The sequence below is a fragment of the Magnolia sinica genome, chromosome 11 (assembly GCF_029962835.1).
Source record: "Magnolia sinica isolate HGM2019 chromosome 11, MsV1, whole genome shotgun sequence".
In the NCBI taxonomy this organism is placed as follows: Eukaryota; Viridiplantae; Streptophyta; class Magnoliopsida; order Magnoliales; family Magnoliaceae; genus Magnolia; species Magnolia sinica.
In genome coordinates, this window is record NC_080583.1 from 49479307 (window position 1) to 49502742 (window position 23436).

General features: G+C 36.8%; 1 protein-coding gene across 2 annotated transcripts in view; it reads left to right on the plus strand.

Moving 5' to 3' along the window:
• Positions 1 to 23436, plus strand: part of LOC131219108 (protein DCL homolog, chloroplastic) — a 47490-nt gene that overhangs the window by 10924 nt on the left and 13130 nt on the right. For both annotated transcript variants that reach the window (XM_058214106.1, XM_058214105.1), the window contains exon 2: positions 23314 to 23428. In XM_058214106.1, the coding sequence (XP_058070089.1) occupies positions 23314 to 23428 (115 nt within the window). The remainder of the gene's footprint in view (positions 1 to 23313; positions 23429 to 23436) is intronic.

Sequence of the window (23436 nt, forward strand, 5' to 3'; positions counted from 1 at the left end):
ATTTTCTGTGGCACGGTCAAGACGATAAGAAGAAAATCCATCTCATGGAATGGAAGGAGGTCTGTAAACACATCAAACAGGGTGGCATGGGAATCAGGGTCCTTAAAAGGATGAATCGCGCTCTTCTAGGCAAATGGATTTGGAGGCTGGGTACTGAAGAAGGGACTTTATGGAATTCTCTTATCAATTACAAATACAGCCGAGCAAAGGGTGGCTGGTGGACAAAGGATTCTTCATCCTACAGAGCTTCTGCTCTTGGGAAAGACATCCTATCTATTCAACAGGCCAAGCTATATGTCCTAGAGGGGGGGTGAATAGGACAATGCCAAATAAAAACTTATAACAGCAGAATAATAAAGAATATGATAGCCAAAGTGAATAACAATGTAGTAAATTAAAATGACCTCAAAATTCAGATCTTGAGAGGTTGATACAAACGTTGTTCTAAGGACAACCTTATACCAAAACAGAGTTTATGGTAGGACAACCTTATTTCTAGAAAGATCTTTGTATCAAGTCTCAAATCGAAGAGGAATACAAAAATAAATATAAACTGAATTGAAATAACTTGTAATAAAAAATGTATTGTTCTAGGGACAGCCATACACCATAAAAATGGCAGGGCAACCTTGCTGGAACAACTTTCAAATGAAATTGAAATTCAAGCTGATAAAGGAATAGCTGAAAATAAATTCTAAACTATTACAACATTCTCACAAAGCTTGAATTAAATGATTACAACATTCACCACCATACATACAACCCACAAAAGAATAATTAAAAATAAGAAGTATAAAATAATCAACCACAACACAAGGGTTTATAGTGGTTCGCCTGTGTGTCCACCAACTGTTAAACAATAGCCACACAGAAAGCTACTCCACTCCTAATATCCTCACACAGGGGATATTAGCGTTCACTAAAAATAGGTTTTCCCAGGTTCACCCAAAACCCTTACAATTGTGTCTTTGTATGTGGGCTTACACAATTAAAAAAAACCCCCACTTCTGAGTTTTCCTGGCTCTCCTCAGATAACCAATATAACAAGATTTTTCTGGCAAATCTTGAAAGAAACCAAAATAGAAAGGGATTTACAATATGTAAAATACCTGAATATCTTCTTCGTTGTAGCAGCCCGGTAGAAGTAGATGATTGAATGTCCAAGTTCAATGTCCAGTACTTGATTACAATGGTTCTAATTCTAATAGATTTTAAATTAAACCAAATAGGGCTTGCCTTAATTGATTTTGATTCCAAAGAAAGGAAATAATTCCTCTTATCAAATCAGATTGGAATATAAGAAACAAAATCAATTAAAATAAAGCTAAGGAAAGAGAATATTAAATAAGCACACTTAGCTTAGATGGAGCAGAATTATCTCTCGGAAGTTCGACGAAGATTGACTTGAATACTTTAATTAATTCGATGATTTCTTCCGAGATTCGTGCACTATTTATAAGTGAGAAGATCGGGTCTTCGATTGTCCAGAGTGCTCTTCGACTAGTCGAAGCCATACCAGATATTTGAAAAAAACCGGCGGGATATACTTTGGCCATTCTACGACTGGTCGTAGGTCCTATAAACCATCACTTGGACTTCGAGTCGAAGGTTTTACGACTAGTCGAAGATCGGTCGACACTGTTCCTACGATCGGTCGAGCAGTCTGGACTAGTCGAAGGCTAACAGATTTTATCCAGAATTTGTAACAAACTCACGACTGGTCGAGGAATTCCTTAGACTGGTCGAAGCAAGTCTAGGACTAGTCGAAGAACAGACCAATCACATGAAAAATAAACATTCGGTTTATGTATCCAAAATGACCTACTTCTAAGGTCAACCTATGGTCAATCAAACCTCAATCATGAAGTATGGACATTGAAACATTAGGAACAAGTGACCTTGAAGTATGAGCCTTGTAATCTTGATGTAGATCAAACCTTGATGCAGCTTAATCTTGAGAGTGTACAAACTGCCTTGAACTCTTCTTAAAGTCTTGCAGCTTGAAACTGCCTTGAACTCTTCTTAAAGTCTTGCAGCTTGAGTCTTGTCTTGTGAGCAGTTCTTTCATTCAAGATTGATCCTTGTAGTTGTGAGCTTTGCTTCTTGTGAGCTTAGCTTGTTCATGAATGTTGATCCTTGAAAGAGCTTCACTCAAGCAAGTTATATATAACATAACAGTGATTTTGTCATCACAAATTTGACAACAGACAGGGATATAAACTATAGCACTTACAATCTCCCCCTTTGTCAAATTAGTGACAAAACACATAACCAAGATAAACAAGAGTAAAACAACTGGTTAATACATTCAAATCAATATTCAACATTCAACATTCAACCAGTTTCATTCAACAAGATCAAACATATATTCCCCTTAAACACCCCCTGAGAAACATAACCAATGCTACTCCTCTCACAATCACATAAAAAACAAACCTTTCTCCCCCCTTTTTTCACAATATGACAAAGGAGAACTAAATAAAGGAATGAAATCACATTAAGAACAAACCATTCTCCCCCTTTTTGTCACAATATGACAAAGGAGAACTAAATAAAGGAAGTCATGAGAGGAAACATGAGGAAGTAAGAGAGTATAGCAAAAGAGTCATATAGATACTCAAGATAGCATCACATATATCCAACATAAATATTACATCAAGAACAAATATTCAGCTTAAAATCCAACTCAAACTCAAGCAAACAAGTGCTAAGTAATAAAGATATTACATACCAAAAGTCTCATAAAAACTAGTCAGAACTAGAACTTGATGAAGGAGCAGGAATAGAAGGGTCAAGTTGGTGCATGCCTTTGTTCAAGCGCCTAAATATTTGCGCATGTATTTGAATTGCAAATCATGAGCCACAGACATGTTTTCCAACTTAACATTAATATTCTCAAAAATCTCCAAATTTTAAGAGATTCCCGAGATCTATGACAGGTCGTGGATATCTACGACCGGTCGAAGGTCGACTGGTCGAGTATACTCACGACTGGTCGAAGAATGTCCAAAAATTCATATATCTTGTAAATTATACAAAAATTAGAATTCAATCTAGCAAATATATACACTATAATACAAGTAGGCATAAATAATCAATTTAAAATGCACATGCCAAGATCAAATTTCATCTTTTTGAACCTGCTTTTATCAAGAGGTTTTGTGAAAATGTCAGCTTGTTGATCTTCGGTAGGAATATATTCTAGAGATATAACTTTTCTTCTACTAATTCCCTTATATAATGAAATCTAATGTCAATGTGCTTAGTACGAGAATCCTGAATAGGATTTTTTGAAATATTTATCGCACTGGAATTATCACAATGTAATAACATAGAATCTGTTTAATTCCATAATCACTTAGCATTCGTTGCATCCAAACAAGCTGTGTACATGCATTACCAGTATACTCAGCTTCAGCTGTTGAAAGTGATATAGAATTTTGTTTCTTACTAAACCAGGAAACTAGACAATGTCCAATGAAAAAACAACCACCACTGGTTGATTTTCTATCATCTAGATTACAGCCCAGTCCGAGTACCCAACTAATTGGACATTGGTTTCATGAGGATACCGAGACCGAGATTTACAGTTCTTGCGACATATCTAATAATTCGCTGGAAGGAATCAAGTGAGATTCTTTTGGATCGATTGATATCTTGCGCAAATACCAACACTTAGAGAAATATCGGTCTACTAGCATTAAATATAATAAACTACCAATCATACTCGATAAAGTTTTGAGTCAACATTTTTACCATTAGAGTCCTTTGATAGTTTCGGGTAGTACTCATAGGAGTATCGAAATTTTTGCCATTCTCAAATCCAAATCTCTTGATTAAATTCAAAGCATACTTAGATTGAGAAATGAATATTCCTTCAGATTGTTGCTTTACTTGCAATCCAAGGAAATAAGTCAATTCCCCAACCATGCTCATTTCGAACTGTGATTTCATCAAATCTGCAAACTCAGTAGTCAAGTCAGTACAAGTTGATCCATAAATGATATCATCAACATAAATCTGCACCATTAAGATATGATCATTATGTTTCTTAACAAACAGAGTTTTATCAACAGATCCCATTTGAAAATCATGACTTAAAAGAAATTTTGTTAGTTTCTCATACCATGCCCTAGGTGCTTGTTTTAAACCATAAAGTGCCTTTTTAAGCCGATATACATGATCAGTATTTTTGGAATCTTCAAATCCCATTGGCTGTTCAACATAAACTTCTTCATGTAAATCGCCATTTAGAAAAGCACTTTTCACATTCATCCGATAGATCTTTATCTTTCTAAAACATGCAATAGATATAAATAATCTGATAGATTCAAGACGTGCTACTGGTGCAAATGTTTCATCGAAATCAATTCCTTCAATTTGAGTATAACCTTGTACCACTAGTCTAGCCTTGTTTCTAATTATATTTCCACATTCGTCAGACTTATTTTTGAATATCCATTTTGTTCCAATGATGTGTTTATCTTTAGGTCTTGGTACGAGATACCAAACATCATTTCTTATGAATTGGTTGAGTTCATCTTGCATCGCAACAATCCAGTTCTCATCAGCAAGAGCTTCTTTTACATTAGATGGTTCAATTTGGGATGTAAAACATACATAATTACATATATCTTCAAGTTGTCTACAGGTGTGAACACCAGTGAGAGGGTTTCCAAGAATTTGAGTGGTTGGATGATCTTTAACAGTCCTCAACTCAGAATCAATCTGATTCGATGAAGTATTGGGTTTATCAATGATTAGTACTTCATCATTATCTGAATTAGAAATTGGTGTGTTTAAGTGATCATCAATGACAACATTAATGGATTCTTGAATCACACCAGTCCTTTTGTTCAGGACCCTATAAGCTCGACTGTTTAAAGAATATCCTAGAAAAATACCTTCATCACTCTTCGTATCGAACTTTTCCAAATTTTCACGATCACGTAAAATATAGCATTTGCTGCCAAAAACTCGAAAGTATTTAACAGTAGGCTTTTTATTGAACCACAATTCGTAAGCCGTTTTATTATTATCTTTTCTAGTGTAGACTCGGTTAATAATATAGCAAGCTGTGTTGACTGCTTCAGCCCAAAGATTTTTAGAGAGCTTCATGCTATTCAACATGACATTAGCCATTTCTTGAAGCACCCTATTCTTTCTTTCAACAATTCCATTTTGTTGTGGAGTTTTAGGAGCAGAGAATTCATGTAATATACCTTGGTCGGTATAGAACTTCTCAAAATTGCTATTCTCAAATTCAGATCCATGATCACTACGAATTTTACTGATTTGAGAGGATTTTTCAGTTTGAATCCTTTTGAGAACTTTTCTTACTTCTTCAAGGGTTTGATTTATCCCTTAAGAAGACTACCCACGTATATCCGGTAAAGTCATCAACTATTACCAGGATATACTTTTACCAACACGACTTTCCGTTCGGTAGGTCCTATCGGATCCATGTGGAGAAGTTCGAGTGGTCTAGATGTGGTATTTGAATTCACCTTTTTGTGTGAGTTCTTTGTTTGTTTGCCTATCTGGCACTCACCACATATGATATTTAATTTCTGAAGTTTGGGTAAACCTCTTACAAGTTCTCGTTTGCTCAATCGATATAAATTTCGATAATGTACATCTCCAAGACGTTTGTGCCATAAGTCGGTCTCGTCTGTATCGACCATGTAACAGTTTGATTAGATGAGCTGGATTCACTAATAATATAGCAATTTTCAGAGGTTCTACGTCCAGTTAATATTACAGAACCCTTATTGTTTAGTATTTCACAACTTTGATTAGAAAACCGAACATTATGGTTATTATCACATATTTGTGATATACTAAGCAAGTTGTGCTTTAGGCCTTCAATGTATGAAACATTTTTAAACAGCGGAAGATTAAAAAGTTGAACCGTACCTTGGCCTATTATCTTGCAGTTGCTACCATCACCAAATGTGACTGAGCCATCAGTCATATCTTTCAGATCCGTGAATAAAGCTTTGTCACCTGTCATATGCCTGGAGCATCCACTGTCTAGGTACCACTTTGAATGACTTGTTGCTTTGAAAGCAGTGTGAGCAACCAAGCAGGTGACTTTAGGAACCCATTTCATAACTGTTTTGGGTTTAGGAGCATAGTTGGTCTTCTTTTTGTGTACATTTGTAGGAATGACCTATAGAGTTAGATTTTAAGAGCTCCTTGAGGAAATCAACTATTTTTTCAGCTAAAGGATTTCGTTTCTGATTAAAGTTGACATGGCTGTTTCTAGGTTTTTGAAAAGTTTTTGAATTTTTAGAAAAATCTTGATAAGTATTTTTCCCTTTTGAGTTTGAGGACTCTCCTTTAACAAACATAGGAGGAGTATACTTTTGTTTAGGAGGTAAATTTTTATCATAGCCCAACCCGGATCGATCGCCACATTTTCTTGATCCGGATAAAAGTTTCTCTAACTTTGGATCACCTTAGGCATATTTCCATGTGTCCTTTAGACTCAGAAGAGAAGATACTTCAGTTTTAAGATTCTCAATTTCAAATTTTAAATCAACAATTAGTGAGTTTTTGAATTCCAAATCGCATTTTGATATTTCAAAACAATCTGAAATTTGTGATTTTTCTAAGACAAGTGAATCAAAACATTTTTTGAGTTTAGAAAACTTTTCTTTTTGAAGTTTAAGTTTGACAGCAATTTTACAACTTTCCTTATATAGGGCATTGTAAGCGTCTTGAAGATCATCTTCATTTTCACATTCACTATTGATTTTCTTCACTTGTAGAGTCATTATTTGAAAATGTGAATTTGGCTAGAGTCATAAGAGCTTTAACCTCATTGCCCGACTCGGTTTCAGAATCTTCAGGAGAACCTTCAGAATCAGATGATTCATCCCATGTAGCTAACATACCCTTCTTCTTGGGTTTGTCCCTTTTAGGACATCTATTTGCTAAGTGCCCATATTCTAGACAGTTGTAACATTGACTATCTTTCAAAGATTTTCGAGATTTGGGTCTAAACTTCTTTTTGTCATTTGATTTTTGAAAATCAACCCTTTTCTTGCTTTTGAAAATCTTGTAAATTTTTTTAGCTAAAAGAGCCATATCATCTTCAGAATCAGAATTTTCTTCTGAATTACATTTAGAAGATTTTTGTGCGATAGATTTTCCTTTAGGAGCTTTAAAGTTTAACTCGTAGGTTTGTAGTGAACCAACTAGTTCTTCTACCCTCATATTATTCGTATCATGAAGTTCTTGGATCGCGGTTACTTTAGAATTGAACTGTTCAGGAAGTGAGCGTAATATTTTTGCACACACTTTACTTTCTGGGATTTTATCGCCAAGACCCCACATTGAGTTTACAATGTCATTCAATCTAGTGTAAAAGTCCATAAACATTTCATTTTCCTCCATATGAATTTCTTCAAATCTGGTTGTGAGGAGTTGGACTTTAGATTTTTTTGACAATTGTAGTACCCTCGTGTGTCATTTCTAATATATCTCAAGCTTGCTTTGCAGTATCACAGGAAATGATTCTTTTGAACTCATCTGATGATAGTGCGCAAGTAATTGCATTTAGTGCTTTAGCATTTGCACTACTCTCACTTTTCTGAAGAGTGGTCCATTGGTAATATGGTGTGACTTTCATTGATTTTGAACCGTCAACCCCAGTAACTTCCATGATAGGAGGATTCCATTCAGTCACTATGGCTTGCCACACATTTTCATCCATTGATTTGAGGAAGATCCTCATTCTGGCTTTCCAATAGGCATAGTTGGAGCCATCAAAGGGTGGAGGCCTTGTGACCGAAAGGCTATCAAAATTTGACATCTTAAATAGCTTAAATCGTTAGCTCGGAATTAAATCCAAGAATTAAAAGGAGCTATTAGGCTTTGATACCACTTGAAAAGGCCAAGCTATATGTCCTAGAGGGGGTGAATAGGACAATGCCAAATAAAAACTTATAACATGGAATAATAAAGAATATGATAGCCAAAGTGAATAACAATGCAATAATTAAAATGACCTCAAAATTCAGATTTTGAGAAGTTGATACAAACGTTGTTTTAAGGACAACCTTACACCAAAACAGAGTTTATGGTAGGACAACCTTATTTCTAGAAAGATCTTTGTATCAAGTCTCAAATCGAAGAGGAATACAAGAATAAATATAAACTGAATTGAAATAACTTGTAATAAAAATGTATTGTTCTAGGGACAACCATACACCATAAAAATGGCAGGGCAACCTTGCTGGAACAACTTTCAAATGAAATTGAAATTCAAGCGATAAAGGAATAGCTGAAAATAAATTCTAAACTATTACAACATTCTCACAAAGCTTGAATTAAATGATTACAACATTCACCACCATACATATAACCCACAAAAGAATAATTAAAAATAAGAAGTATAAAATAATCAACCACAACACAAGGGTTTATAGTGGTTCGCCTGTGTGTTCACCAACTGTTAAACAACAGCCACACAAAAAGCTACTCCACTCCTAATATCCTCACACAGGGATATTAGCGTTCACTAAAAATAGGTTTTCCCAGGTTCACCCAAAACCCTTACAATTGTGTCTTTGTATGTGGGCTTACACAATTAAAAAACCCCACTTCGAGTTTTCCTGGCTCTCCTCGGATAACCAATATAACAAGATTTTTGCAAATCTTGAAAGAAACCAAAATAGAAAGGATTTACAATATGTAAAATACGAATATCTTCTTCGTTGTAGACCGGTAGAACCAAATCAAAGTAGATGATTGAATGTCCAAGTTCAATGTCCAAGATTGATTACAATGGTTCTAATTCTAATAGATTTTAAATTAAACCAAATAGGGCTTGCCTTAATTGATTTTGATTCCAAAGAAAGGAAATAATTCCTCTTATCAAATCGATTGGAATAGCAGAAACAAAATCAATTAAAATAAAGCTAAGGAAAGAGAATATTAAATAAGCACACTTAGCTTAGATGGAGCACGAATTATCTCTCGAAGTTCGACGAAGATTGACTTGAATACTTTAATTAATTCGATGATTTCTTGAGATTCGTGCACTATTTATAAGTGAGAAGATCGGGTCTTCGATGTCTAGAGTGCTCTTCGACTAGTCGAAGCCATAAAGATATTTGAAAGATTCGGCTGGATATACTTTGACCGTTCTACGTGTCGTAGGTCCTGTAAACCATCGCGGACTTCGAGTCGAAGGTTTTACGACTGGTCGAGATCGAGTCGACACTGTTCCTACGATCGGTCGAACAATTCCTGGATTAGTCGAAGGCTAACAGATTTTATCCGTAATTTGTAACAAACTCACGATGGTCAAGGAATATCTTAGACTGGTCGAAGCAAGTCTAGGACTAGTCGAAGAAGACCTAGGACTAGTCGAAGAACAGACCAATCACATGTAAAATAAACATTCGGTTTATGTATCCGAAATGACCTACTTCTAAGGTCAACCTATGGTCAATCAAACCTCAATCATAAAGTATGGACATTGAAACATTAGGAACAAGTGACCTTGAAGTATGAGCCTTGTAATCTTGATGTAGATCAAACCTTGATGTAGCTCAATCTTGAAAGTGTACAAACTGCCTTGAACTCTTCTTGAAGTCTTGCAGCTTGAGTCTTGTCTTGTGAGCAGTTCTTTCATTCAAGATCTTGAGTCTTGTCTTGTGAGCAGTTCTTTCATTCAAGATCTTGAGTCTTGTCTTGTGAGCTTTGCTTGATGTGAGCTTAGCTTGTTCATGAATGTTGATCTTTGAGAGAGCATCACTTAAGCAAGTTATATATAACATAACAGTGATTTTGTCATCACAAATTTGACAACATGGGAAAGACATCCTATCTATTCAACAGGATGTCCTCAAGGGTATCTATTTTGTCATCAGAAATGGAGCTAAAATCTGTTTTTGGGAAGACACTTGGGTGGGGGAAGTGGCAATAAAAGACAGATTCCAGAACATTTTTCGTCTCACCCCTAAGAGAGATATTTCGATAGCTGAATGTTATTCTTTTAGCCGGGCCGATATCATTTGGAACCCCTTATGTCGCAGAAATCTTCAAGATTGGGAGATCGATGAATTCCTGGCGCTTCTTCAATGTATCAACAGTTGCAAGATAGACAAGTGGGGCGTGGATCGGATAGCGTGGAGACCTGACAGATCTGGTAAGTTCTCAGTTTCTTCCCTTTACACCTCCCAGTACAGCAAGTTCTCTTCCTCTGCTTCATTGTCGGCTTAGGTTTGGAAGTATAAAGTCCCCCCCAAGATTGCTGCTTTCAGTTGGTTGGTTGGCAAGAAAAAAGTCCTGACTATCGATTATTTGAGAAAAAAAGGCATGATTCTTACAAACGTTTTGTCTCTGTTGTATGGATAACGAAGAATCAGTTAACCACTTATCCATCCACTGCCCGTTCTTCACCAGTGTTTGGTCAGCAACCTTAAAATCTTTTCATATTTCCTGGGTTTCTCCTGATTCGACGGACCAGCTTCTGCATGCTTGGAACGGGCCTTTATTTGGTAAGGAAGAGAAAACAGTTTGGAGAATGGCTCTATTGGTGGTTTGGTGGTCTATATGGGAAGAAAGGAACGGTAGATGCTTTAACGACATTTCCAACTCGACGGATGCAGTGCTTCTTAGAGTTCATCATTATATAGCTGAATGGGCCTCCATTTTCGTTAACCTTCAGGGCTGCAATTTATTCTGTAACTGAGGGGATTCTTCTCGCTACCTCAGCGAGTTTTATTCCCTTTCTCTTCTTTCTTTTTGTTGTTTTCTGCTTTTTGTCTTCCTGTTTTCTGCTTTTCTTTTTTAATAAAGTATCCGTTACCTCTCCCCCAAAAAATAAAAAATTAAAAAAAAAAGATTAAAAAGCAAAAGAAAAAGTAGGAAACTAGAAATATACCTTTGAATAATGTACGTGATTGTGGCTCAGACGCACATAGAGCTACGCAGAGGTTGAAAATCATTATCTTCATCTCGATGGGGCTGGGCATAGTACTGGTGCTCTACAAACCAATAATACTATGCCCATGTCATAGTAGAATGATACCAGTGAAGATACTCTCTAACATAACATTGGTACTTATCCTCTTCGATCTTAGAAAATTTGGAAAATTTTCAAAATTTCCCCAATTTTCCATAAATCGATGCATCTTACCCCAAATCCCTAAATTAGAGCATATGTGATGAAGATTTCATTTTAAATAAATAAATAAATAAATCTTGAATACTCCGAAATGGGGGCGAATTGACTGCTGATTGAAGTGAAATTTCGAAAAAGAATATATTTTAACAATTTCAATTAATTTGAAATTAAAATTTTTTTTTTTTTTTTTGAAAAATCCCCAAATTACCAAGAATCACTAGATCAGGTTACATACATGTTTGATTTTATGTTTGGACGCAAATTGCAATCAATTCGCGAGAGAAATTGGCAAATTTCGAATTTTCTCAATTTTCTGCAACTCGACCATCTCTAAATCTCAAAATCGAAGCTCTAAATCCATGATTTTTCATCCAAAACATGAAAAATCATGGATTTGTAACCATTTGACACTGATTTAACATCACTTACTGAAAAAAAGAAAAGAAAAAAGGATTGAAAATTGAAAATGCTCACTGGATAGAAAAGGCGGGATATATTGGCATTGCCTTTGCGTTTCGTATTGCATAAGTGGGATACAAACAAGATATATCTTGCGGCAAAGCAAGACTGTACGACACTTCTTCAACACGCTGCAAAATCTTCAGTCCTTTTTTTAAAAAACATTTTCTTATCAACATTTGCCTAACAATGCGGTGCATGATAAGAATGTCTAAAAATGCTTTATAGTTGAATTTAGTGAGCGGAAGGAAATCGTTCCTGCTACCTTTGAAATTTGAAACACGTGCTCGTGATATATTTCTCATCTTTAATTATCGATTCATTCCGGTATCTATCTAAAATTTGGGGTCATTTATTCCGCCCTCACAAAAAATTTCGTCCTCGAAAATTGGTTCTACAAACTTTTCCTGGATTCAAGCCTAACATGCTTCCATTGCACACTCTGATTCTTCCATGGCTCTGCATTTGGCTACGGATGATTAAAGCATAATTAATCACTTACCACCTTATCATCATTCAGTCAACTTGGGTGAATTTTATTTCTCTTAAGTGGTACTCTACAAGCGAAAGTACAATTGAGAAAAGGTAGGGTAGTATGGCTAAAGCTTAGAAGAACTATAATTCCAATCCACGAACTCTTTTATCCACCCTTCAACTATCTTAACCTTTAGATAATATCACCATGATCCTCAACTAAACCTTAGATCTCTAGAATTGGGCTAGGTCTTGGTTTTAATAAGGGCACCACTCTCAATGTTTCTTACTAAGTTAAGGGTAACAACCTACCACAGATGTCTTTCTCTAATCATACGCTCAGACCTGACGATCTCCTATAATCGAGTGTTTTAGAAGGATAATTAGGGTAAGATAATTACCAAGGATGCTTGCACGATATTTAAGATCACTAGTCATGAGATTCAAAAGGATAGGTTTAAGTTCGGTTGGATACATACACGGTCGATCAGATGTATGGGTTATATAATCAATGGGCATTCAACCAGACAAGGTATGATTAAATAGTCAAGTGAAGGGATGGATGCACGGGTAGATAAATAAATGGATTAGATGTCTTCGATGATCCCCTAACAGCTAAAGGTACAATGAGGGTTTAAAGGATAGATGATGATGATACCATAACTTAACTCATTGGATTCTAAGTAACTCAATCTCTACGATCTAAGGTTGTCTATATGTCTATCATACTCTTGACATCTAACATAGAGAAAAACACACCTACTCAAAATTTAGGAGAATACGTTAATATCCCCAAATTAAGACAAAGATGTAATTTAAATGGTATGAGCATTACGGAAGAACGGTTTGAGTAGATTTGGGTCTGATACTTATGTCTTCTACTTAAATGTGAGCATTGAGTTCATTAGTATCAATCCAGAATTTCGAGTGTTGACCCTCGGGATTTGAACTTGGATCCAATCGCTTACACATCGCATAAGGCACGATTCCGCAATTCCGTGTGGCTGATTATTCTAATATTGTGGGGACCATTATGTACACTCCCAAAACACGTACAAGGCAAATATTAACAACCAATCACCCAAAACAAGTATTAGCAACCAATCAATAATAAAACATCAAAATCTATGAAGTGCTACCTACTTTTTCATCACTAAACATACAAAAGACCTAGGTAGAGGTAGGTAAGTAGCATCCCACAGCTATGAGTAAAGGGTGAATCTCTATAATCCTAATGGTTAGAGGCAAGGCTAATCGATTAGACAAATCTTATAATCAAATGGTTAGGAGAAAAGATTACCTCGTGAAATCGTCACAACCAACAAAATTAACCACAAGAGCTAAGGTTTGTTTGGGTTGCATGTAGGATCTTTGAAAGGACACTACGTGGAAGCACAAACCAGATTCAAAGGATAACACAGGATTGAGAAGTCCAAGGTATTAAGAATTCCAGATTTTTGAGGTCAATGTTTAAAGACACCTAGAGAGGTTCTAGACGTGACAACCTACCCGAGATTAGGGTTCGAATGGGGTGCCTAAGGTTAAGAACTCAAGGCATCAAATTTAAGCATCCAGGCCCCATCGAAGGCCTTAAGGAAAAAAAATGGGGGCGTTTAGATTTATTATCCTGAATTTGTCAAGAGGGTTACTAAACCAAGAAGGTTTGTCCTCGGATTATTCGAGACAACAAGCTAATTCCCAAGAAGAAAAGTTAAAGAGAAGTGGAATTTATGTATTTTGTGAGAATCCAAATTGAGGAGAGATGGCTAAGAGCTACGAGAATCAATCTGAGATAGTGAAATGGAATCTTAAATTCAGGGAGACATGAAAATAGACACCCAGGCTATCCAAGAACAACCTATTTAAGGGAAAGAGAGGGAATCTAAGGATCCCTGCACAAGAGAGGAAGCACAAACACAAATCGACCAATATGTAAAGAATTCAAGTGTATTAAAAAGCATGGAGAGATTCAAATCAAAGGAAGAGCAAAAGTAAAATTTAAAATAAAAGATGACATCATAGAGGAATTTGACAAATAAATAAGTGAATAAATAAATGGATAAATATTTGCTTACAAGGATCAAACCCTATTAAAAAACAACTTTGAGATGAAATACACGATTCTAACGGTTACTCAAGTGTGCAATGACAACATAAAACAAGGATTAGCTCTAGCATAAAGTCCATCTTGGATGGAAAAGGAAGGTTTAAATAGTGATTTTTTTATTTTTATTTCTTTTCTTGAGCTGGATTTCGAAAAAGAAAAAGAAAAAGAAATCGCTTTTGCAAAAGCTGACTATCATCAAAAGATGATTAGATCGAGAGGCTGAGTCTGAGAAATTAAATAAACAAGACGTTTTGGAAGAAACACTTAGAACATAAATTACCATGTTTGTTAAAACATCAATCTTAAAGACATTTATAGAAATATATAATAACATTATTATAATGTACACCACATATCAAAGATAAATTGGGTTGCCTAAGGCTATTGAGAGCTTTAAAACGAATGCAATCATTAGTATGAGAGGATAGAAGGGTTTGATAAGTCACCTAGAAGAATGGTGGGACTACATCAGTTGAAGGATCATTTACCTAAAATCAAACATGTAAATTAGAACCTAATTCACAAGTTTTGAGGAGCTACCAAGACAAATTATGGAAATTGCATGAAAACTGCAAAAATCGGAACACCTGACGCCCCTAGAATTTTCACGCTCTTCCTAAATATTGAAAACTGCTGAAATTTGAAACGTAAGTCACTGATTGATCATAAAATGACCACAAAAATTTTCAGAATCAGATTCACATGCTGACCCAGGGTTTCACCTATCCTATGATCGAAAAATGTTGCAGAACAACATGGATTTACACAGGAATTCGGCCACCTTCGGATTTTTCCTGATTTCTCTATTCGTCCAACAGACCTGAAAATTTACAGAGCCACTAAGGGTCAAACTACGAACTGCTAGAAAAATCTAAGAAAATTTCCTAATTTGATTTGGGTGCTTTCTTATAGAGTTTCTACAGCTAGGTCTGAAAATCTGCCACACAGTGGAAAAATCAAGGAAATTTAAAAAACTGAGGTTTCCAGTGGATGTGAACTAATCTACACAGCAAGGACGCTGACCTAAACATGGGGAATAGATGAGAGCCCCAAAATAGATAGATAAATGGGAATTCCTTTCCTAGGCCCTAGAATTAGAGTTTCCACGAACCTTCATATTCCTCGCCTTGAAGCTCTGGCTCATTTATTGGATTGTGAAACATGGTGGGACTAGTCATTAGAGTTTACTGAGCCCACTTGTGAGACGATGAGCCCACCACCAAAATACCCAACTAATGAAACGGGAGTAGCCGACGCTTTCATTAGATGGCGCACAACTAGAGAAACGGGAATTGCTGATACTTCCTCTATTGTAACACCTAGAGGGGTTGATCCAACTCCTGGTCCCCAGTGAATGCATGGGATAAATCCAATCCTTTTAAGTTCATCCGATTTAACATCCAACCGGTTTAGTAATGCACATACTCTCCAAGTTACCACCACATCCACCACATTCAAAACCCTCACGGTCCACCTTGCCTTAAGATAGTCGTTACCCTTCGCATGACACCTAACATGGAGGGACAGTCACACCTTAGTAAAGATGCTACACATGGCACTAATCCACTAATTATCTACACATGAATCCATAATCGATGATAATCCAACCACTTGGATCCTCCATCATCAACATCAACCCAATCCACATGGGATCACCATAATCAACATACTTCCATTAATCGTGGAAGGGTCGTTACTTGAGATGTGGCATTCCAGAAATACATGTGATTCATCACAACCATCATACGTGTACATCATATCCATCATCATGTGTTTCCCATTATGAAACGCCTATATCCACAACATAGGTTCATCTACCACATGGAACTATTCTCAAACCCACGTTCATATGTTCTCATACTGTCATATTCTACAAAAGGCCAGCAATACATTCATGCATAAACCTCATAATAATCATCATCAAACAACCTACAATCGTGTCACAAAGTAGGCTAATACAAACTACAACATATAGGGTTCAATCGGGTTAGGTTAGTGGGCTCGACGGGTTAACTCGTCTCAACGAGTTGGCTCGCTAATCTACACGTCCTTACATGATTCACCATCATAAGACATTGTTCACATCATAATAAACCCACATGTGCACAATCTGTGGTTTCCAACATCATATCATCATGAATCATGAACCCTTCTACATGTAGTTTGGTTCTTAGACCTAATCTTGTTCCAACTCAAACCCAACATAATTATTCATGTAATTGATCATCCAACACGTAACTCACTGCATATAATCATCACAAAACAGAATTTAACATAGGGCTTTTAGATTAAAACAAAAAATCAACAAGCCATTGAAGATAATCTACCACTTTCATGAAGATTAAGCTAACGTTGGAGAAAAGTTGAAGGGAATCCTCACCTTGGCCTATTGGACAACCTAAATCAAGTTAGGAAGTGGAGATGGCGATCACAGATGCTAAGGGCTACACGTGGAACGTTGGGGAGGGGGCGTCCCAAGTCATGGACGGCTAAGTGCTGGTAGTCATTCTCTCTCTCTCTCTCTCTCTCTCTCTCTCTCTCTCTCTCTCTCTCTCTCTCTCTCTCTCTCTCTCTCTCTCTCTCTCCTCTTCTTCTTCTTCTTCTTCTTCTCACTTTAAGTAGAATTAGGAAACTGGTTTTCTTTTTTGTGTAAGGAATAACTTGGATGATGAAATCTCTCAATTGGTCTATGATCTTTGAGATCTAAGACACTCATTAGATAGGGAATAATTAACTACGGATAGTGGTTAAGTTTTCCCTCATGATGGTCACCAAAATCAAGGGTTTAGAGCATGTTTCGCTCGTTGGGCCACTTCTACTATTATCGAAGTACCGAAATTTAAAATGCACAGTTCATTTATGATAGATAGGCATGGGATAAAATCTCTGGTCGAACGGGTAATGGGAACCATGTGATCTAGAATAAAGAGTCTAGGTTAATGGCGTTTTTGTAATTATTTCTGATATGATAGTCTTGGGTAATCTAATGGTTTTACATGGATCTAGGCATGTTTATAAGAAAATCTTATAAAAGGAATCTTATCTAAATCATTATGCATAAAAAGCTATTCACAAAATAAGTTAAAATTCACGTTAACTAAGGAAAAACACATTTAACAAGTAACATACTGAACTTAAGCTAAAATGGAAACATCCGGGATGTTACACAAGCGTCTTGATCATGTTTCAATTGTCTTCAATTACTTTTTCCAAATAAGTTTGAAAACACTTTAGATTTTCAATGTGAATCATGCCAATTGCCTAAGCATATATTTAAATGCCATTTCCTTTGGGTAGTAAGTTGAATTTCAGATTGTTTTTCTAGTAGTTCATTCTCCTGTTTGAGGACTAGCCCTAGTTGTTTTTGTAATTGGTTATATATAGTTTATATCTTTTATCGATGATCACTCTCTCATGACAATGATTTACTTAATGAAACATAGTGATGAGGTGTTTCTATCATAAAGATGTTTCATAACATGATCTTAAACTAGTTTGAGAAAAATATTAAGATGTTTCATTGTGGCAATTCTTGAGACCATCTATCTCATTATCTATCAAAATATTTTGTAGATCATAGAATAGAAACTCAGACATTGTGTTTATATACTCGCTCACACATCAATACTCCTTACTCTACTTGTTTCTCTACAATCATCATCATCATCATCAAAGTTTTATCACAACTAATTGGGGTTGGCTACATGAATCCTGTTCCTCCATTCATCTCTATCAAGGACCATGTCCTCGGTTCAACCATAGGTCATCAAGTCATTTCTTACTACCTACCCCGCACATCCTTTTTAGCCTTCCCATTGTCCTTTTGGAGCCTTCAACTTGAACCAACTCACTCCTAATCGGTGCAGTTCTGGGTCTTTCTTGCACATGGCCAGACCATCCAAGTCTACTTTCCCTCATCTTATTACATATTGGTTGTAATTATATCCTTCAACTTGCCACTCATCCATCTCAACATGCTCATTTCAGCTACATTCATCCTATGAACATCGTGTTCTTTAATTGCACAACATTTTGTCCATAAAGCATGATTAGTCTTATTGCTATCATATAAGATTTCCCCTTCAGTTTTATTGGTATATGGCAATCACATAAGAACTCCAAAGGAACATCTCCACTTCTTGCAACTTGAATTCTATGAGCAACATCCTTCTCCGTCTTTCAGCTCTCATGAATTATTGGCCCAAGATATAAAAAATGGTCATTTGGGGTACTTGGTCAAGAATGTTTACTAAATACTCGTTTTCACTCCAATTGTTACTAAAATTCATTCCATATTTTATTTTATTTTATTAGATCTGACAAATTTTAAGGCCTTTAGATTCTAAAGCATACCTCCTTATTTATAGATTTGTGTTTACCCCTTCATCATCTCGTCAATTATCACTATGTCATTTGCAAACAACATACGCCACAATGCCTCTTCTTGAAAATGCCTCTCCCTATTATTTCTCCCTTTGCTGACTGAGTTAGAAAATAACCTTAATGGTTGATGTCATCCAAACTGATTTTCCGATAAAATTGTCTCATGCATTGACCTTTGCGCAGTCACGCTCTCCCAAAGTTTTATTGTGTGACCCATTATTTTAATCACATGACAGTGTAGCTCTTTATGTCTCCTTTATTCATGTAAATAGGTACCATGGTTTGGCATCTTCTTTGATCTTAAAATAAACTAGCATCTCTCGTGCACTTGTCAAGAAAATAAAGTCAAACTCTAGAAACTCATTGAGTGGAATCTCTCTCCAAACATTTATTGGGGATCAAAATACTATCTGTCAACAATATATATATATATATATATATATATATATATATCCAACTAAGGCTCTAGTTGACAAGGCAATTTCCACCCTACTTAGACAGTCGTCATCATCATCATCGTCGTCGTCATTGTCATCATCATAATCATCGTTGTCGTCATCGTCGTCATCATCATCTTCTAAGCCATATCCCAATTAATTGGGCACCCTATTTAGATAGTACCAACATTTAGGGCCTGTTTGGATACCACCAAATAAGTTACTTTTTAACTTATGTTAAGTCATTTAGGGCCCGTTTGGATGGTAAGTTACTTAAGATAAGCTACTTATGCCATAAGTAGCTTATCTTGGTTTCTACTTATTAAGGAGATAAGTATTTTTGGTAAACAACATACTTATTAGCCAAAAAGTAGAAAAGCGTGTTTGGCTTCTAACATCATAAGTAATTATCCCTCAAGTCTGTTTGGTCCCCTTCACATCCACCATCCATCATTTGGGGCCAACCTTTGATATGGACCATTTATTGTCTGGGCCCCACTTTTGATGTGGGCCATCCATCATGCGGGGCCCACCTTGGATATGGGCCATTCATCATTAGGGACTAGCCTTTTACGTGCACTATTCATTATATAGGTCCCGTCTCTGATGTTGGTCATCCATCATTTGGGGCCTACCATCAATGTTATTGTCCATCATGTGGGGCCTACCTTCAATATCCACCAACCATTATATGGAGCGCGCCTTTGATGTGTACCATCCATCATGTTGGCCCCACCTCTGATGTGGGCCGTCCATCATGTGGAGCCTGCCTTGGATATGGGCCGTTCATCATTAGTGCCGACCTTTGATGTGGACCGTCCATCATATGGGGCCCACGTTGATGTGGATCATCCATCATGTGAGGCTCACCCAATGTTGTGATATCGCATATGCGATCGTGTGCGATTGCATATGCCTGTGCGCATATGCGATTACACAATCGCATATGCGGTCACGTATAATTAGAAAAAAAAAATCATTTTTTTTTAAAAAAAAATAAATAATAAAATCAGACAAATAGGGTAAATATAAGAAAAAGCAAAAAAAAAAAAAAAAAAAAAAAAAGGAAAGTAGGGGGAACTTTCCTAAGTTAATAGATAACTAATTTTATATGTTTAAAATACATTTGAGTGAAATAAAATTAATTACACAATGAATTAAACATCAAGTCATCAACATTTGACAATATAGTTAACAAATATCAATTAACACTTACTAAGTAAACAAAATGAAGAAGTTATTTATTTGTTATTGATTGTAGAAAATGGAAAGAAGGGGGGGTCGGTATGAATGCATTTTTGTAGGGGAAAGGCTAGATTTTGAAATAATTAAAAAAAATTAAAATTAGTTTCAAACGGTTAGATTTCTGACCATTGGGCCAATATGCGATTGCATACATTGCATATGTTGTATGCGATCGCACATGCCACAGTCACATGCGATTTTCCTTGCACTATGCGCATATGCAAATGTTCGGTTGCACATTACAACATTGGGCTAGTTGCCTATCATGTGGAGCCCAACTTTGATATGAATTATCCATCATGCATGTGTAAAAAAAAATCCAATGGTCACGTCTAATAATTAGAAGTTATAAGATTCTTTTAGTCAATCTGACTTTTCAGATGATGGGCTATTTTTAGTGGGTCTCACAAAATGAACCGTCTAATTTAAGTTAATGCGGGACACGTGTACAGTTACTGTGTGAGTATCAACCTGCAAGAGTAAGCAACCGTGCATGCAAACATGGGCCTCACAAGTGTTGGTGCTAGTGGTTACATGTAAATGGCCTAGCCTAGAATCGAGTGGTTGTCCATGCCCCGAGTCCAGTATGCATCCTCTTTTACATACATCCGTGGCCCAACTGACTGATAAACATTCCTATTTTGGGGGCAGTTCATCACATGGGGCCCATCCAACGCATGGTAAAATGCGACACAGGTGGAGACATAACCTTGGCTTGGCCAAACTTCCAATTTTAATAGCAGCAGTTAGCATGGACGGTCCTACATGATGAATGATCACACACGTGTAGCATGTTGGCCCATGTGCTCTCAACCTTAATAGATCTCCCCCTTTACTTAGCACAGCACAATTGTCCATCATGTGGGGCCCACCTTTTATGTGGACCGTCCACTCTGTGAGCCCCACCTCTAATGTATGTGTTGTCCACCATGTGAGGCCTCCTTTTATGTGGACCGTTAGATAGTCTCCTTAGACATGGACCTTGAGAGAGAGAGAGAAGTAGAAAAGTCATAAATTGAAAAGCTAAAAAAATAACATATTAAGATAAGTTGCTTTTAGCTAATAAGTTACTTTTACAATGTTGCTTACCAAACTCACTAGAGTGAAAAAAGTAACTTAATTTTTAAGTAAAAAAAAGTAACTTATTTGGTAGTATCCAATGGGCCCTGACTTTTTTCACTGAAGTTAGTTTGGTAAACATGATTGCAAGAGTAACTTATGTGCTTAAAGCTACTCATGCCCAGAAGTTCTTTTTTTAGCTTTTAACTTTTCTACTTATCTCTCTCTCCTGTGGTCCATATCAAAGGAGGCCTCATATAATGGACTGTCCACGTCGAAAGTGGGGCCCACATGATGGACGGTCCACATCAAAGGTGGGCCCCACATGATTGAAACTCCATATTAACATGGGCCCACATAATGGATGGTTCACAAAGGTCAGTCCCAATGATAAATAACATCTAAAATGGGAGGGTATGATGGATGACCTGGTTCAAAGGTGGGGCCCACATGGTGGACGGTCCACATCAGGTGAGCTCCACATGATGGGCAATGGACATTAAAGCTGGGCCCCACATGATGGATGGCCCACATCGAGGTGGTCTCACATGATGAATGGTCCACATCAAAAGTCAGCCCCTAATGATGAATGGCCCACATAATGGTGGTCTCACATGATTGAAGGTGGGGCCCACTTGGACAGTCTACATTAAAGGTGTGCTCCACATGATGGGCAATTAATAATGGTGGGCCCCACATGATGGATGATCCACATCAAGCCACATGATGGATGGCCCACATCGAGGTGGTCTCACATGATGGATGGTCCACATCAAAAGTCAGCCCCTAATGATGAATGGCCCACATAATGGTGGTCTCACATGATTGAAGGTGGGGCCCACTTGGACAGTCTACATTAAAGGTGTGCTCCACATGATGGGCAATTAATAATAGTGGGCTCCACATGATGGATGATCCACATCAAGGTGGGCCCTACATTATGGACTGTCCACATCAAAGGCCGGTCCTAATGATGAGTGACCCATATCCAAGATGGGTCTGCATGATGGAAGGCCCCACATCGGAGGTCGGCCCCACATGATGGATGGTGGATGTGAGGGGGACCAAACAGACTTGAGGGATAAATACTTATGATGTTGGAAACCAAACATGCTTTTCTAGTTTTTGGCTAGTATGTTGCTTACCAAACATACTTATCTGTTAAATAAGTAGAAACTAAGATGAGCTAGTTGTGGCATAAGTGGCTTATCTAAAGTAACTTACCATCCAAATGCCTCCTTACTGTGCATTTGACTTTTGCTTAGAAAGTGCAGAAACCTAGTTCCACATTGAGTAGAGGGGAGAAAGTCTGTTGAAGGACTATAAGTGGCAAGTAGGATCATGCAGAATGTGCCGAATGGAGCGTAATGGCCAGTCTGCTTGGTGCAAGTATAGTAACATACTGACACAGCCCTAAGCTTCTTAATTTGAGATGATTTGGTACAGCCGCAAATATAGTAATCTCCTGGCTTTGTCCTTGTTCTTAATAAATTTTGTTGTTCCTTGTTAAAAAAAAGAGAGCGAGAGATGGATTGATGTTCCCTTCCAAATGCAATCATATATAAAAGGAATATGAATTCCTCAAAAAGCTTATTTGTGCTTCAACAAGTGGTAATATGATTGTATGGCCCACATCACATAGGCCTAGTAATTTCTTGCAAATTCTTGTTGATGCAACTTAGTAATTTCTTGCTCATTCTTGTTGATGTGAGGATTCTTTCACAAGCTTAATACTTGAGCTTGGAGTGGAAACTCTCAAATAAAACAGATGCTATATGATTGTTTTCATTTAATATATATAAAACTAGCATAAAATCTCTCCATTTTTTTAGTATGAAACTAGCATAAAATCACTTTTGTGGTAAAATTGTTTTCATTATCATTATATATATATATATATATATATATATATATATATATATATATATATATATATTGGATATGTTAGCTTACACAAACCAATCTGAATATTCTCCTGCCTGTTTGACAGATTTTGTTGCCAGCAGGTATATGGACGGTGAGCGGCTAACAGCTGAAGATGAGAAAGCCGTGGTAGAGAGGCTTCTTGCGTATCATCCACATTCTGAAGATAAAATTGGTTGCGGAATTGATTCTATCATGGTAAACTT